Below are 13,700 nucleotides of genomic sequence, written 5' to 3'. Positions count from 1 at the left end.
TATGTCTTCAGGCCTGCTTTTAGCAGCTCAGAAGCAGCATGCATCCTACTGCTGAGCTATTTCAGTTCTATTTAGAGACTTGGGATTTGGTCTGGAGCTGGTGCTTCCTGTCCCTGGATAGCAGGAAGACCTGTGCGCAGTGTCTGGCCTGCTCAGCACACTTGAAGGGAGCAGACTGTGGGCCCAGTAACCACTGTGTGCTGGGAAACTTGTCCGCCTACGCAAGAAGAAGGTTCTCGAGTGCGTTGAGGGGGTATTGTGCAAAGCACGTAGCAGAAGTAAGCAGACAGAAAATAATATATCAGCTTGCATAAATAGTGGGTTTGCAATGTCCTTCTCCCCCACTCGCTAGGAAGTAAAGACAACTATGATAGGTAGCAGGGGTGGGGTGGGGGGTCTCTGCAGCTTCAAGGGCAGTGTCTTGAGTAGTGAGGAAGCTGTAGCAGAAGAATGTGAGGTCCTGATATAGGAAAAGTTGAAGTTCTCTAACTGAAGAAAGCTCAGGAGCAGTTCTCATAGGGATGTGCTTCTTTCTGTGCTAGGGCTATCTCCGAGGACTTACGTGATGCAGGCTGGGAAGACACTGTGTCTTAAAAGCTGTGTTCCAAAGGTCGGAGATAGGGGCACTAAAGAGAGGTCCTCTGCCTGTGCCAGTTTCCCCTAAGATGAAGCCGAATTATGTCTCATACTGGCATTGCCTGTTCTATACTGAAGAAAGCTCCTTGCAGGATGTAGGAGGTGGTCCTAAGCCAGGAGGGATGCACGCTGCAGTTACCAGGGTTGCTTGTTGAATTATAGCTTGACAGCAGTGCTCCAGAATATGCCATGTGCTCAGATGATGTGGAGCTGCCTCTCAGTCATCTGTAATGCCCATGCAGAGCTCTGTGGGGAAGAGTCCCAGCGTGAGCACGAGAAATTCTGTTAAGGCATATAGATGCTGCCAAAAGGGCTGCTGCAGCTACATGCACGTTCTCCACCCCAAAAGCCTGCATGCATTGCCCTAACCTCATCTTCCCTGAAATGTTCTGCCTCAGCCTGTGGGGCTATTCAGAGAGCTGGGCTGGGTCTGGAAGAGGAGGGTAAGGAGAGCCTTACCCTTTTATCCCAGCAGGTCCGTGGCATGTTGCATCATCCTCTTGTGCTAGAAGCTCTGGCAGAGATGGAAGCTCCCCCGTCCAGGAGCCAGAACAGTCCCTCAGGCCCCTGAGGGAGATGGTGATACTGCTTAGCCAGCGAGTGCCCTCACACCCTGGTCACCCCCTGCCTCGTAACCTGCTGCCTTTGCCTCCTCCTTCTCTTCAGCCTTCTGATCTGCTGAAGAGAGTCCTTCTGCTGTTTCAAGCCTCAGTCCTCCTCTGTCCCTTCCAAGTTTTCTCTCCATAGCCTTGTATCAAGACCAATTTCTATCTTCACAGTTGTCTTCTGCATGTTTCCCAGAGCACGGGAAACTCTAATGTAGCGGCACCTGTGCTTAGGTTGGCTGGATATCAGAAGGGGGCCCTGAAATCATGAGGGCACCACCTTTCTATTCAGGGTCACAAAGTTGTTTGAACTCTGGAAACACCTGCAAAATAAAGCTAAGGATCCTTCCACTCCCCAAAGGGCAAAGCTGGCATGAAGCACCCTGATCTAGTCATGACCATGTAAATGATGGCTCTCATGTCTGTGCCTGTGTCTTTGAGCACTGCTAAATCTGTCTTCACTGAATGGGAGTTGCTGCTTGTGCTCGTGCAGCTAACTGTGAAGCAGGACCCTCACTTTGCTCAAACAGGCCAGGCCTAATTCTTGGACCGAGCCACTCTGGGTTCTGCCTTGCTGAAAGTTTTACCTAACCATGTGCCAAAGCAGCAGCCCCAGTGCCCTGAGTGCCCCAGCTCCTGGGCAGTGCTGTCCATGGGGCTGGGGGAATGGGCAGGGGTGCTGTGGTCACTCATTGCCCTCTTCTCTTGCAGGTTCCTGACCAAAGGGCCTGGGAGCTCCCTCCACTGGCGCTGTGGGAAGCTTTAGCCAATCAAATGCACCCTGACAACAAACTGCCCAGCCATGGCAAGGCAGGCAGCAGCGGTGCCCCAGCCCAGCACCACAATGTGAGCCAAGCACCCACCTGCAACCTGGGCTCTAAGGGTGTGGGGGCAGGCAGCCATGGCGGCAAGGCCACTCAGATTTCCCCTGGCAACTCTGGACTGAAAAACAGCCAGAACGCTGTCCCAAACTTCGGATCCTTGAAGGGCAAAGTGAAACGGGAACGAAGTATCTCAGTGGACTCAGGAGAACAGCGAGAAGCCAGCACCCCTTCACTGGATACTGAATCAAAAGGTAATGCTTCCTTAAATCTTGCTTCAACAACTCACTTTTCTCAGTTACTCCAAGCATCCTGGCAGCACCTGGGATGGCAGCAGCTGTGAGCACCCGCTGCATCTTGTGCTTCTGTACTGTTGCTTCCCTCTCGGCTTGGCTTGGCTGCGTGTTCTCCTGCATCACTGCTTATCACATTCACAGTTTTGGGACCAGAGTAACTGAGCCCTGTCTTTCCTGTGTTTCCATGTTATTCCCTACAACGTTTGCTCTGTTGAGAACCTGGGACTCTGTTTTTCACAGGCTGCTGTGGCCTGAGAAGCAGGAGTATGGTTCACTGAAACTGTAGTGAACACCTCTGCTCTCCAATGTGCAGACTTTCAGTTTAGGCCTGAGTTTGGTTGTTTTCTGTCTCCCTGCTTGTTGGCCGAGCACTGCCTTTGTGGTGTTCTTGTAGCTGCCCAATTACCCAGTCGTGGTTAGTGAGGAGGTGCTGTAAGGGTCGCTGTCAGAACAGTTCTGTGGTTTTGTCAGCAAGGGATGACTCTTGTGTCAAATCATGTGATTTCTGGAAAAGGGCTGAGTCAGTACTTGCAGACCCTTTGGCTTCCCTGTCGTAGCCAGTCTTGCCTGTAGCCTCTTGCATTCTGCAGAACTCTGTGCCGGATGGCTGCATGTGACGCCTGGCAACAGAAAACACAGGGCATCTTGTCAGTTAGTTATCAAAGGAGAAATGGTGTCCTCAGTTCCGACTGAGACTTGCACCTGATCACCTGAAGTTGCTGTCCCCGAAAGCATTTGGTTTCACAATCAAAGCTATGTCGCCCAACGGGCTGAGTCCGGAGCCATGTCACGGAATAAAGTGCAGAACATAACTGAACAGACCTCCTGCCCCCAGGAAAGGTTTCTCTCTGATTGTGTTGGGAGGTTAGTGCATGCCATGGAACATAAGCATTTGTAGTGTTATCTTAATGTTGCCTTGCAGCCTCGACTTCCACAGGAAAATTATTAGAGTGAATTGGTCAAGGAGGCCTGAATCTCATACGTTTCTGCCACAATTCACTGATATGTCATATGGATATGGCCTGTAAACCACTAGATCACGTAAAAAGGGCAGTCATACAGTATTATATCAGAGATAGAGCACAGGACTGAAAGCTATCCATCCTCCCTTATGCTTACCCTCCCTGAGTCCCTGGGTGCCTTTGGGCAAGTCACTTCCTTTCTGAGCCCTACCAACACCCTGTGACATGCACCTAGGTTTACAGAGGGCGCAAAAACCTCTCTCTGCCTGATTGATGTCTTCAAAGGACAGAGGCTGTGTCCCTTGTTCCTACAAAGGATATGAAGATGCCCTACCACTTTCGAGTTTTAATTCCTAAATGGCAGCCCCCTGAAAGTTGCAGTTAATGCCAAAAGCCGTCCTGTTTGGAAGAGCGCTTGGAGGTGTCCTGTGTTTACAGACTCCTTTCAAAGACTAAGGAATACATCTCATTCAAGATGCCAGGTCTCACCGAGGAGGCTCACCTGTGCTGGCTGTGATGAGTAGGTGCCCAGACTGAGCGGATGGATGCTTCAGGTCCTTTATCAGGGCTGGGCAGATATCAGTGCAAGGCTTTCCATCCAGCACATCCGTGCTGGGTTGGCAGAGCAAGCCTTCAGAGCAAACTGACAGTTGGGGATCATCCTTGCTGCATCTTCCTGCATGTTTGATGGAAAAACACGGACATGACAGAACGTGAAGAGACCAACCACTTTCCTGACTTACTGAGAAATTTGTAAATCCATGAGGGCAGGAAACCACTTGCAAATCAAAAAGCAGAGCTCTGTCCAGCACAGCCCATGTCTACTGGCTTGGCCAGCAGAGCAGCTCTGCTGCGAGTGACCCCCACAGTTGTACTCTGGTCCTACCTCTGTTTGAATTCTGTTACGTTCTGGAGCCTCTATTCCTTCATATATGGTGCGTGGGGGTGGGGTGGGGTGAAACGTTACTGTTTAATGATCTTTTTCCCTGCTGGTTGCTATCGGAAGCCTTTGGCCAGGCCAAAAGACAGAGCATCTCAATGCTGGATCTAGAGGCCAGTGCATCCTTATGCCTGGCTGGGAGAGGGGATGCCTGTGAGCATAGGGAGTGAGGGAGTGCCAACCCACAGAGGCAACAGAGCTAGTGCAAGTGCAGAGAAGGAGAGGGCAGGGATGAGGCCGAGGGGATATTCTTGAGCGCTGACTATCAATGTGATGGGGAGCTGCAGGATTTAGTGTTTGGCTGGTGCTAGGCAGGGCAAGCCCCTGGGAGGTCTCCCCCTTAGGAACTCTCCTGCTGGAGCAAGTCAGGGAAAGGGGGAAGGGAGCCAGCAGCCCTCTAACAAGCTCCTTGCCTGTCTGTTGTGCCAGACTGAGTTTTTGTGAATGGCAGACAGCTAGTATTGACTGTGCTTTCCCATCAGCGCTCCAGCAGGCGCTCTGCCTCCCCTGGCGAGCGAGCGTCTGGGCTGCGGCTACAGGATGGTTCTGGGGTTCCGGCAGAGCTGTTGGAGTCCTGACAAAGAATCTTGTGCTGTTGTAAACAGCCACGGGGTAGCAGCTCAGGCCTAACATGGGCTGCAATAGGCCTCCTGAGAGCAGTGCCTCTGGCTGAGCCCTGGCACTACTGAGAGACTTTCAGCCTGGGCCTCTGACCACTGCAGTCCAGGCCTTTGCTGGAAGGATTGCGTTACAGCTCTGTCCCAAGCACTTGGCGCAGAGGAGGCCACACTTTACCAGGAGCGCACGGTGAGGACAGGTGCTGTGTGGAACTCTGACCTGCTCGGGGTTCTTGGCATGCCACAGGCCAGGGCAGCTCTGACTGGTCAGGCAGCTGTTTCTCGGTGCCAGCCAGGACAGCTACAGGACACAGTTGGAGAGCCTGCGTTTAGGTGAGTTCCAGGATAAGGGCCCTGGCCTTTGCACGCTTGCTTCTTAGCACGTTGTGCTTCCTCAGCTGCTTTCACAAGGGTGCAGCATGCAGCTGGGCAGGGCCTCAGCCCGTGGCCAGGTCTCCTCAGCCCTTTGATAGTTCTGTCCTGTTGCAGGTGAGGTGGCTCCCCGTAGCAAGCGACGGTGTGTGCTGGAAAGGAAGCAGCCATACAGCGGGGACGAATGGTGCTCTGGACCCGACAGCGAGGAGGACGACAAGCCTATCAGCAGTGCACACAGTGAGTGTCTACGTTCTTCGCTAGCCCAGGATTTTGAATAAATCCGGGTCTGTCCTGCAACTCAGCAGGGCAGATGGCACTGGGACCTCTAGCTCTGCCTGTGTGTGCTGACTTCTCTGGAAGCGTGGTGTGGCAGGCTGTGACAGCTGGTGGTTATCGTGCTGTGAGAAGGTTTGGGGCCATACAGTGAGGTGTGGAACCTATTTTGCAGAGGTGCTGCTGAGATGCAGGAGGGAAGGTGCTGAGCTTGGATGTCCATGCTGTCCTTTTGCTCTGGCCACACCAGCAGCAGGAGAAGGGTTATCTGAAGACTGTGCCTGGCTTGGTTCCAGTGTGGTGACACTGACCATGCACGCATACCTCCCTTGGTCACAGTGTTAGCCAGACCATGCCCGCGTGCGTCGCCTGTGTTGCGGCATTTACGTCCGCATCCTTGGTAGTCCATCAGGCCGTGCACCCGAGTCTCTGCAGCTGTGTATTAAAGGCAGCCAATGCTAAAGGGGCTCTCAGGTTCTTGACAAGGGTTCAGGCAGGGCTGACCTAGCTGAAGTGCACAGCGAGTTCTTTCAGCTTCCAGCCAACGCTTTTAGTTCAAGCTCAGCTCATCCTAAAGCCTTCGCTAATCCTTTATAAGTCTTCGGGGAACAGTGAAATTCTATAAAGGCTTTTGTGAACTTTCAGGATCCAGTTCCTTCAATTTGCATCTCCTCCTGTTCACTGGAGTTCAAGATGTAGGAAAGACCGTGGCTATTTCTTTCTATGTGGAAGCTGTGCTCTCCCTTGTGCGGCAGTTCAATAGTTCAGCGAGCCAACAAAGGTGCATATTTTGTGAAGGTTTTGGACAACAAACTGCAAGTCTCTCCTGTTTTGCAAAAGCATCAAAACTCCTTGATTTGTTGCATCTAGAATTCAGTTTACTTTCAAAGTGCGGGGGGGAATATTTTTGAGGCCACAGGACCAGGTCTATCCGGTTGATCCTTACTAATACACCTTTCCTGATCTTGCCAGGGTTCCCCCAGTGACAGAGGTCAATAGATATTTTTCTCAACCACAGGAGAGGAAAAAGCTGGATTTGTTCCCCTCGACATTTTTTTTCTGTTCTGTCCTCATTTGTATTATTCTAGCTTCTGAGGTATGAATCCTGCTCACAACAAACACAATTTGTTATATTACTAACAAATCATGAAGCAAAAAAATTGTGACTCGGGATGGTTCCTTAAAGCAGTGGGCATGATCTTTCTGGATCTGCATTTTTTTCTGAACTCCAGGCTTACTAACCAAGAACTCAGTTTTATGACCAAACCTGTAGTTTAGCCTGAGAGCCTCAGGTTGTTATCTCTTCTGTAAAGACTTTTGTAGTCTGGGTATTGCATCTTGATGACTTCATTGCACAAGCCCTTATAAAATCTGCCTGTTTGAAATCTGTGGCTGTCACATGCAGAGACCTAGAACGATGTTTGCGGGTATTGCTTAGGAGGTCTCCAGATGCCTGGGGAGCAGCTGTAGCCAGGAGAGGTAACTTATGGAAAACATGGGACTGTGTAAAAACCCTGTTGAGGTCAGCCTCTATGCCTGCCACTGCACCATAACTGTCGTCTTCCTCCAATTCTCTGAACAGTTCACGAGGGCCAGGTTACAAGTCAGAACTGCTAGACCCTACCACCAATTTGTTGGCTGACCTCAGGCTAGTCACTTCTGCTCAGTGGCTCAGTGACTGCACTTGTGGGAAAGGATAGCACCACCTCCCCTTTGCAGCCTGCTCAAAGATCTGCCTGATTAGAGCTGGGCAAGGTGGGACTGTTGAGGAGCAAGGACCAGTAGCGAGGGAGTGCGGGAGTCCCCACAACAGGCCTCCAGTGGTGTCTCTTCCCCTTAACCACTGCTTTGCCAGGGACTGACTGCTGGTGTTAATGTTCAGCAGGTCTGCGATGAGGTCCTTGGAGAAAGTCTTGCAGGACAGCAAGTGGAGTGCAGTATGTGTCTGTGAGCAAGCCTTTGTGCATGTGTGTGTGTGTGTGTGAGGGGCTGTGCAAGAGGGAAGTGCTGAATGCTGCTGTTAATTACAGTGCTTATTAATATTAATTAGGGATATTATTAAATAATTGATGATGATTAGTAGTTATCACTCCAGTGAGTAGCATCTCCCCTTCCCCCTGCTACCCAGGTTTCTGTGGCTATGGCCATGGGAAGGGAGATAAGATGAGCCTTGGGGCCACCCTGTGCTGAAGGGGAGACAAGGGGAGGAGCTGGGCCCTTAGGGCTCCTGGGGGGCAGTGGCCACCCAGGCAGTAGGGACTGCTGGTCCGGTGCTGCCATCTGCTGGTGCTGGGAACGCTGAGCCCCAGCCCCTTGCCAAGAGAGGCAGCGGCCTTTCCTCTGCCTTAGGGAAGTGTGTTTCAGAAGCCGCACCCTGACACCCAGAGCATAGCCCATTGTGGTACCCAGCCCTGCCATCCCCGCAGGTCTCTGCTATGGCCCCCATTCAGAGAAGAGACTGCTTGCTCTGCTGTGGCCGGAAGGCCTGCTACCCTGGCCTCCCTAGTTGCCTCGATCCCATCTGCTAATTCTCTTGGTGGAGACAGCAAGGCTGTTCTGCAGAGGCCGCTCACATTCTCCTACTGTGCTGGTTGTCAGTAACTTTTATCTCCTGTGCTCCCATAGATTGTAATGTAGCAGATCCTGCAATGTCCACAGCCTCGCAGCTTGGTCCAGGGTCCAACCCGCTGCCAAACCTGAATGAGACCAGTTCTTCCAGTGCACCTCATGGTGCTGCCTCGGGCTTACGGCCGGACGGTGCAGGAGGCGGCGGCGGCGGAACAGGAAAGCAGCCTTCGCAGTTTGTTTACGTCTTTACCACGCACCTTGCTAACACGTAAGCAGTAAACTCTGTCCATCCTGCACTGGTGTAGGGCTGACCTGTCACAGCTGCCTGCTGTAAACTGCACTTGACTACAGGAGAGCTGGGCAGGCCCTGTGTCTCTTCAGTGGCACTAAGCGGATCCCCACTAAGGTTCAGGAGGTTTGCTGGCATCTACTGCTGATGGGCGAACTTTGTCGGAAACGCATGTTTCCTCTCAGCAATGCCCAGCACTGCTTTCTGCGTGGTATGCTGCAGAGTATATCTAGTCAGCATCTCAATAAAATATTTGTCCAGAGCAGTATGGACTGCTAGTGTGATTTGGAAGCATCTAGGGGGTTGGGGTGCCATGGGGAGTGCCATGCAACGCTTGGTGTTCTCAGCTCCGTTCCTCTCTTCTGCCCTGTGTTATCTCAGCCATGGAGTCTTAGGAAGACCGCTTAGTTTTAGAGCTATTTGCTAGATCGTAGAGTCTGTGTGGTAGATCCCAGAACATCTCGGCTACCGATTCCCTCAGGGGAGTATGCAGCAGCAGCAGGCATAAAGCAGAGCAGAGTGCTCGACATGGGACATGGGAAGAAGGAACGGATCTTCAGTTGGAGAAACTCCCTGGAGCCTGAGCAGGACAGATAAGAGGTCTCTGAGGATATTCCCCTTTTCCCACAGGACTGAAAAGTGGAGGCGGGACCTGGGGACTGGAAGGGAGGGATGGGACACAATGCTTGTCTGTTCTTGAGTGGTTTGTGTTCTCTCCCCAGAGCTGCAGAAGCTGTCTTGCAGGGCCGAGCTGACTCCATTCTGGCCTATCATCAGCAGAATGTCCCGCGGGCAAAGCTAGACCAGGTATATACCAGCTGGGAAACAAATGCTCCTGTCGGCACATGCTGCTGACTGATATCTGCCCACTTCTGACATGGCCATTCTCACCCTGGCTCAGCTGTGAAGGAAGGGCTTGTCAGGGTCCCCTTTCAGTGGTGTGGGAAGACACTTTTCTGCAGGACCTCTTTGGAGTGGCTCCTGGCTGCTGTCAGCTATGATAAATTTGGGATGGGGGCACTGTATGTGGCCCTGCAACCATGTGGGCAGAACACCCACTTGTGCATTTCCATGGCACCCAGGACATGCAACAGGGCCTGCTTCTTCCCCACAAGGAACGAAGGCAGAACTGCCATGTGGCATGTTTCTGGGATACGGTGGTCTCCCACAGGGCAGAGGGAAGAACACCTGCCTAGAGTTTTTCCTGCTCACTTTGGCTTCCCCTTTCTCTGTCAGGCGCCAGCTCCTAAAGTGCTGGGGGTTGCTGAGCAGCTACCAATTAACCCGCCTGCTGCCAACACTCCGCAGTCCCAGCCGCCAGCACCGCAAGCTAGTCAGCCACAGCCACAACCTCCCCCGCCACAGCCTCCACCTCCACCTCAGACCATCAGTCAGACAGCTTTGCCCACGTCCAGTGCCCTGCCCCAGGAAGGAGCAAGCGAGGATGTCCGGAGGGATTTGACTCCCAACTCTTTGGGGAACAACGGCAGCAGCAACCAGCCTGGAAGTAACCACCCAAATACACCCACCGCCTCCACCAACACCATGCAGTCCGGGCAAGTGGACTCCTCTGCCACTTCCAGCTCTAGCCTCCTGGGGGAAGGCCCGGGCTCAGGGATGCCAGGGAATGGGCAGGCAGGCTTGGGCTCCAGAAATCCCATGAACTCGGAAGGGCTCTCTAAGGAGCAGCTGGAGCACCGGGAGCGCTCTCTGCAGACCCTGCGGGACATTGAACGTCTGCTGCTGCGCAGTGGGGAGGCTGAGCCCTTCATGAAGTCCAGCCAAAATGCGGGTGAGAGTGGATCTGCCCCTCAGCCACAGGCTGCCACTGCCCAGCCCCCTGCGCCCCCCACCAGCATGAAGAAGTACGAAGAACCCCTGCAGTCCATGATTTCCCAGACACAGAGCCTGGGTGGCCCCAGTCTGGAACACGAAGTCCCCCATCACCCAAGTGCTGACATGGGGCAGCAGATGAACCTGATGATGCAGAGGCTGAACCAGGACAGCCTGACCCCAGAGCAGGTGGCCTGGAGGAAGTTGCAGGAGGAGTACTATGAGGAGAAGCGGCGGAAAGAGGAGCAAATCAACATCCATGGCCGGCCCATGCAGGAGATCATGATCCCACAGTCTATGGGAGGCATGATGATGCGTGGGCCCCCACCACCCTATCACAGCAAGCCTGGAGAGCAGTGGCCACCAGGGATGGGCGGCCAGCTGCGAGGACCCATAGATGTGCAGGACCCTATGCAACTGAGAGGAGGGCCACCCTTTCCTGGGCCACGATTCCCTGGAAATCAAATGCAGAGAGTCTCTGGCTTTGGGGGAATGCAAAACATGCCCTTGGATGCTCTTGGGCCCATGAATGCCATGCAGAGGCCAGTCAGGCCCAGCATGGGTTGGAGTGACGATATGCCTCCTATGGGAGGCCCTGGGAACTTTCCACAAGGCACCCTGCCCTACCCATCAGGGCAAGGTGACCCTGAAAGGTTCATGAATCCCCGTGCCAGAGAGGAGATCCTGCGGCATCAGCTGATGGAGAAACGCCCAGTGGCAATGCAGAGGCCCATGGGGATGTCCAGCAACTCTATGAGCCAGGGTATGGAAATGGAGAGGATGATACAGGCTCACAGGCAGATGGATCCATCCATGTTTGCTGGGCAGATAACAGGGGACAACTTGAGCAGCGCCCCGATGGGAATGGATTTTGCGGGCACCCGGGGGATGCTGAGCCCACCTATGAGCCAGTCAGGCCTTCGGGACATGGATGCACCCATGGGCCCCGGGAACCTCAACATGAACATGAATGTTAACATGAATATGAACATGAACCTCAATGTCCAAATGACCCCACAGCAGCAGATGATGATGTCGCAGAAGATGAGGGGCCCTGACATGATGGCTCACCAAGGCATGAGCCCTGAGGAGCTGGCCAGGGCAAGGGCTCAGAATGGCAACGGCAGTGCAATGCTGGGGGGACCCCAGAAAATGATGATTCCCTCCCAGTTCCCCAACCAAGGACAGCAAGGCTTCTCAAGCGGACAAGGACCTTACCCCAACATGCCCCAGGAGATGGGCAGTGCCTCGGACATGTTCAGCCCTGAGCAGGGCACCATGCCCGTTGGGAGCATCAGCGGCACCACCAGACTTAGCCACATCCCTCTGCCTCCAGCCTCCAATCCCGCTCCCACACAAGGGGGCAACCTGGCCAACATGCACCCAGCACCTTCCCGGGGGCTGGGCCGCCGGCCTTCTGACCTCACCATCAACATCAGCCAGATGAACTCCCCCAGTATGGGTCACCTCAAGTCCCCCACACTCAGCCAGGTGCACTCGCCACTGGTCACCTCCCCTTCTGCCAACCTCAAGTCCCCGCAGACGCCCTCGCAGATGGTCAGCATGCCTCCTTCAAACCAGTCTGGGCCCCTCAAGTCCCCCCAGGTGATGAGCTCCTCACTCAATGTCCGGTCTCCCACTGGCTCACCAAGCCGCCTGAAGTCTCCTTCTATGGCTGTTCCTTCCCCTGGTTGGGTGCCATCTCCCAAAGCCAACATGCCTAGCCCTGGCGTCAACCAGAGCAAGCAGACCCTCAGCATGAACTCATCTGCTTCCATGGGAGGACTGGATCAGGGTATGCTGGTATCCTGTGTGAATCCTGTGAATGTGCATGTGTGCTTGTACGTGGTGTGTGGAGATCAAAGGTCTTGGAACAAACAACTTAAGCTCAGAGGCTCCTTAGGATCAGCTCAGGCCACTTTCTGCACCTGTAGTTTCCATCCCCTAAATCTAGTCAGCTCAGACTGGCTGTGGTCACGCTATCAGCAGTAGTCTAGTGCTTTCTCTTCTCTAGGAAACACATGCCCCTGCTCTCCTTCCCCCTCTGCTTGTTTGGTTGCTTGCTTTGGGCAGCCCACAGTGTATCTGCAGCCATTGCTGATTGCACAACCAGGCAGTTTGTGTCCCGCCAGTCAGCAGAAGTGACAGATATCAGCCTAGGGAGATGCTTACATGCAGGACGGGTGTAGACACCCTGGGAGTGATGACTTGTATCTGAATATTGTAGGGACTGTATTAGGGACTGTATTCTCAGTGGACGATCTTCCCGGTGGATTCTGCCATCCTTTGCCAGGCCCTTTTTTCCTGACAGTGTTTCCATCTAACCTGCATTATCTCACAGGTTTGGGGAGATGCTCATACTTATGTGTGCCCATGGTTTACTTCATGAAAAATGGGAGAATGTAGGTCTTTTTCCCAGGAGTCCAAATAGGGCCTTTCAGATAGGTGGAACACCAAACAGAGCAGTTTCTGCTTCAGTCTCGGCTCATCCTCTGTGGCGCAGGTAGTGAAAGATGTGTCTGAGCTGGGAAGTCAGGAGCAGTTCGAAATGGAAGTCTGCCGTGATTCTGGAACAGGGTCTCTGCACATTTCTTCCTCAGAGTCCTGAGGGCTCTGTGTTTTGCAGCCTCCTCTGATCGCTGCAGTTACAAGGAGAGAATGGGTTTGCTGTCTGACAGGAGCAAGCTGCAGTTTGCAGGTGGTACTAAGCTGGTCTCTCTCTTGCTTACAGGTTCTCTCCCTCCTGGGCCTAGGAGCAGTTCTTCCGCACCAGCCAGTAACACCTCTAGCACCATGAATCCCAATATGCCTTTTACTTCCTCTCCAGATCCATCCCCCTCCCAGAACCCCCTCTCGCTGATGATGTCCCAGATGTCCAAGTATGCCATGCCCAGCTCCACACCACTTTACCACAATGCCATCAAAACCATCGCCACCTCTGATGATGAACTGCTGCCAGACAGGCCTATGCTCCCACCTGGAAGTATGTCAGGTATGTACTTTTGGAACAGGGCTCTAGAGCGGTAAGACTGTCTTGTGGCTGTCAGTAGGCCTGATGGACTGTGTGGAGATGGAGAGGGCAGTTGCAGAGTTAAAACAGGCGCTAGAAACTCTCTTCTCCCATTGACTTCTTGGTCAAATAGCTTAAATTTGCCCTCGTTCGTGGCAGTCTGCTCGCCCGGACTGTCCACCAGCTTTCGGCTTGGGTGTACTGTTCAGAAAGACGTGACCCAATCTGGCATTCTGGGCGCTCTCTTTTCGTGAGCTCTGGAAGTTCTTCAAACTACCTTTACCCTGTTTGGATGTATTGGACCTGGATTTTCTTTGCTCTTGGAGATTTCTGAGGACTTTCAGGTGGATGTCTGTTGCTTGGAACCCCTGTTTTCTTCTGGAGGACATCGCCCAGTGGGGCAGGGACCCTGAACAAGGTTTGGAAGTCTGATGGTTCTGAGTAGAGCCCAGGTGCCTGCACAGGCAAGGCCGTG

The 13,700-nt window shown here is 53.3% G+C and overlaps 1 protein-coding gene across 7 annotated transcripts in view; it reads left to right on the top strand.

The window, feature by feature from the left end:
* BCL9L (BCL9 like) overlaps positions 1-13,700 on the top strand; it is a 106,887-nt gene that overhangs the window by 87,406 nt on the left and 5,781 nt on the right. For all 7 annotated transcript variants that reach the window (XM_068916666.1, XM_068916667.1, XM_068916668.1 and 4 more), the window contains 6 exons: positions 1,953-2,316; positions 5,367-5,489; positions 8,151-8,361; positions 9,105-9,189; positions 9,619-12,010; positions 12,947-13,207. In XM_068916666.1, the coding sequence (XP_068772767.1) occupies positions 1,953-2,316; positions 5,367-5,489; positions 8,151-8,361; positions 9,105-9,189; positions 9,619-12,010; positions 12,947-13,207 (3,436 nt within the window). The remainder of the gene's footprint in view (positions 1-1,952; positions 2,317-5,366; positions 5,490-8,150; positions 8,362-9,104; positions 9,190-9,618; positions 12,011-12,946; positions 13,208-13,700) is intronic.

This window comes from Struthio camelus, chromosome 22 (assembly GCF_040807025.1).
Source record: "Struthio camelus isolate bStrCam1 chromosome 22, bStrCam1.hap1, whole genome shotgun sequence".
Lineage (NCBI taxonomy): Eukaryota > Metazoa > Chordata > Aves > Struthioniformes > Struthionidae > Struthio > Struthio camelus.
The sequence above is the reverse complement of the archived record's forward strand: the minus strand, read 5'-3'. Positions and strand labels throughout refer to the sequence as shown.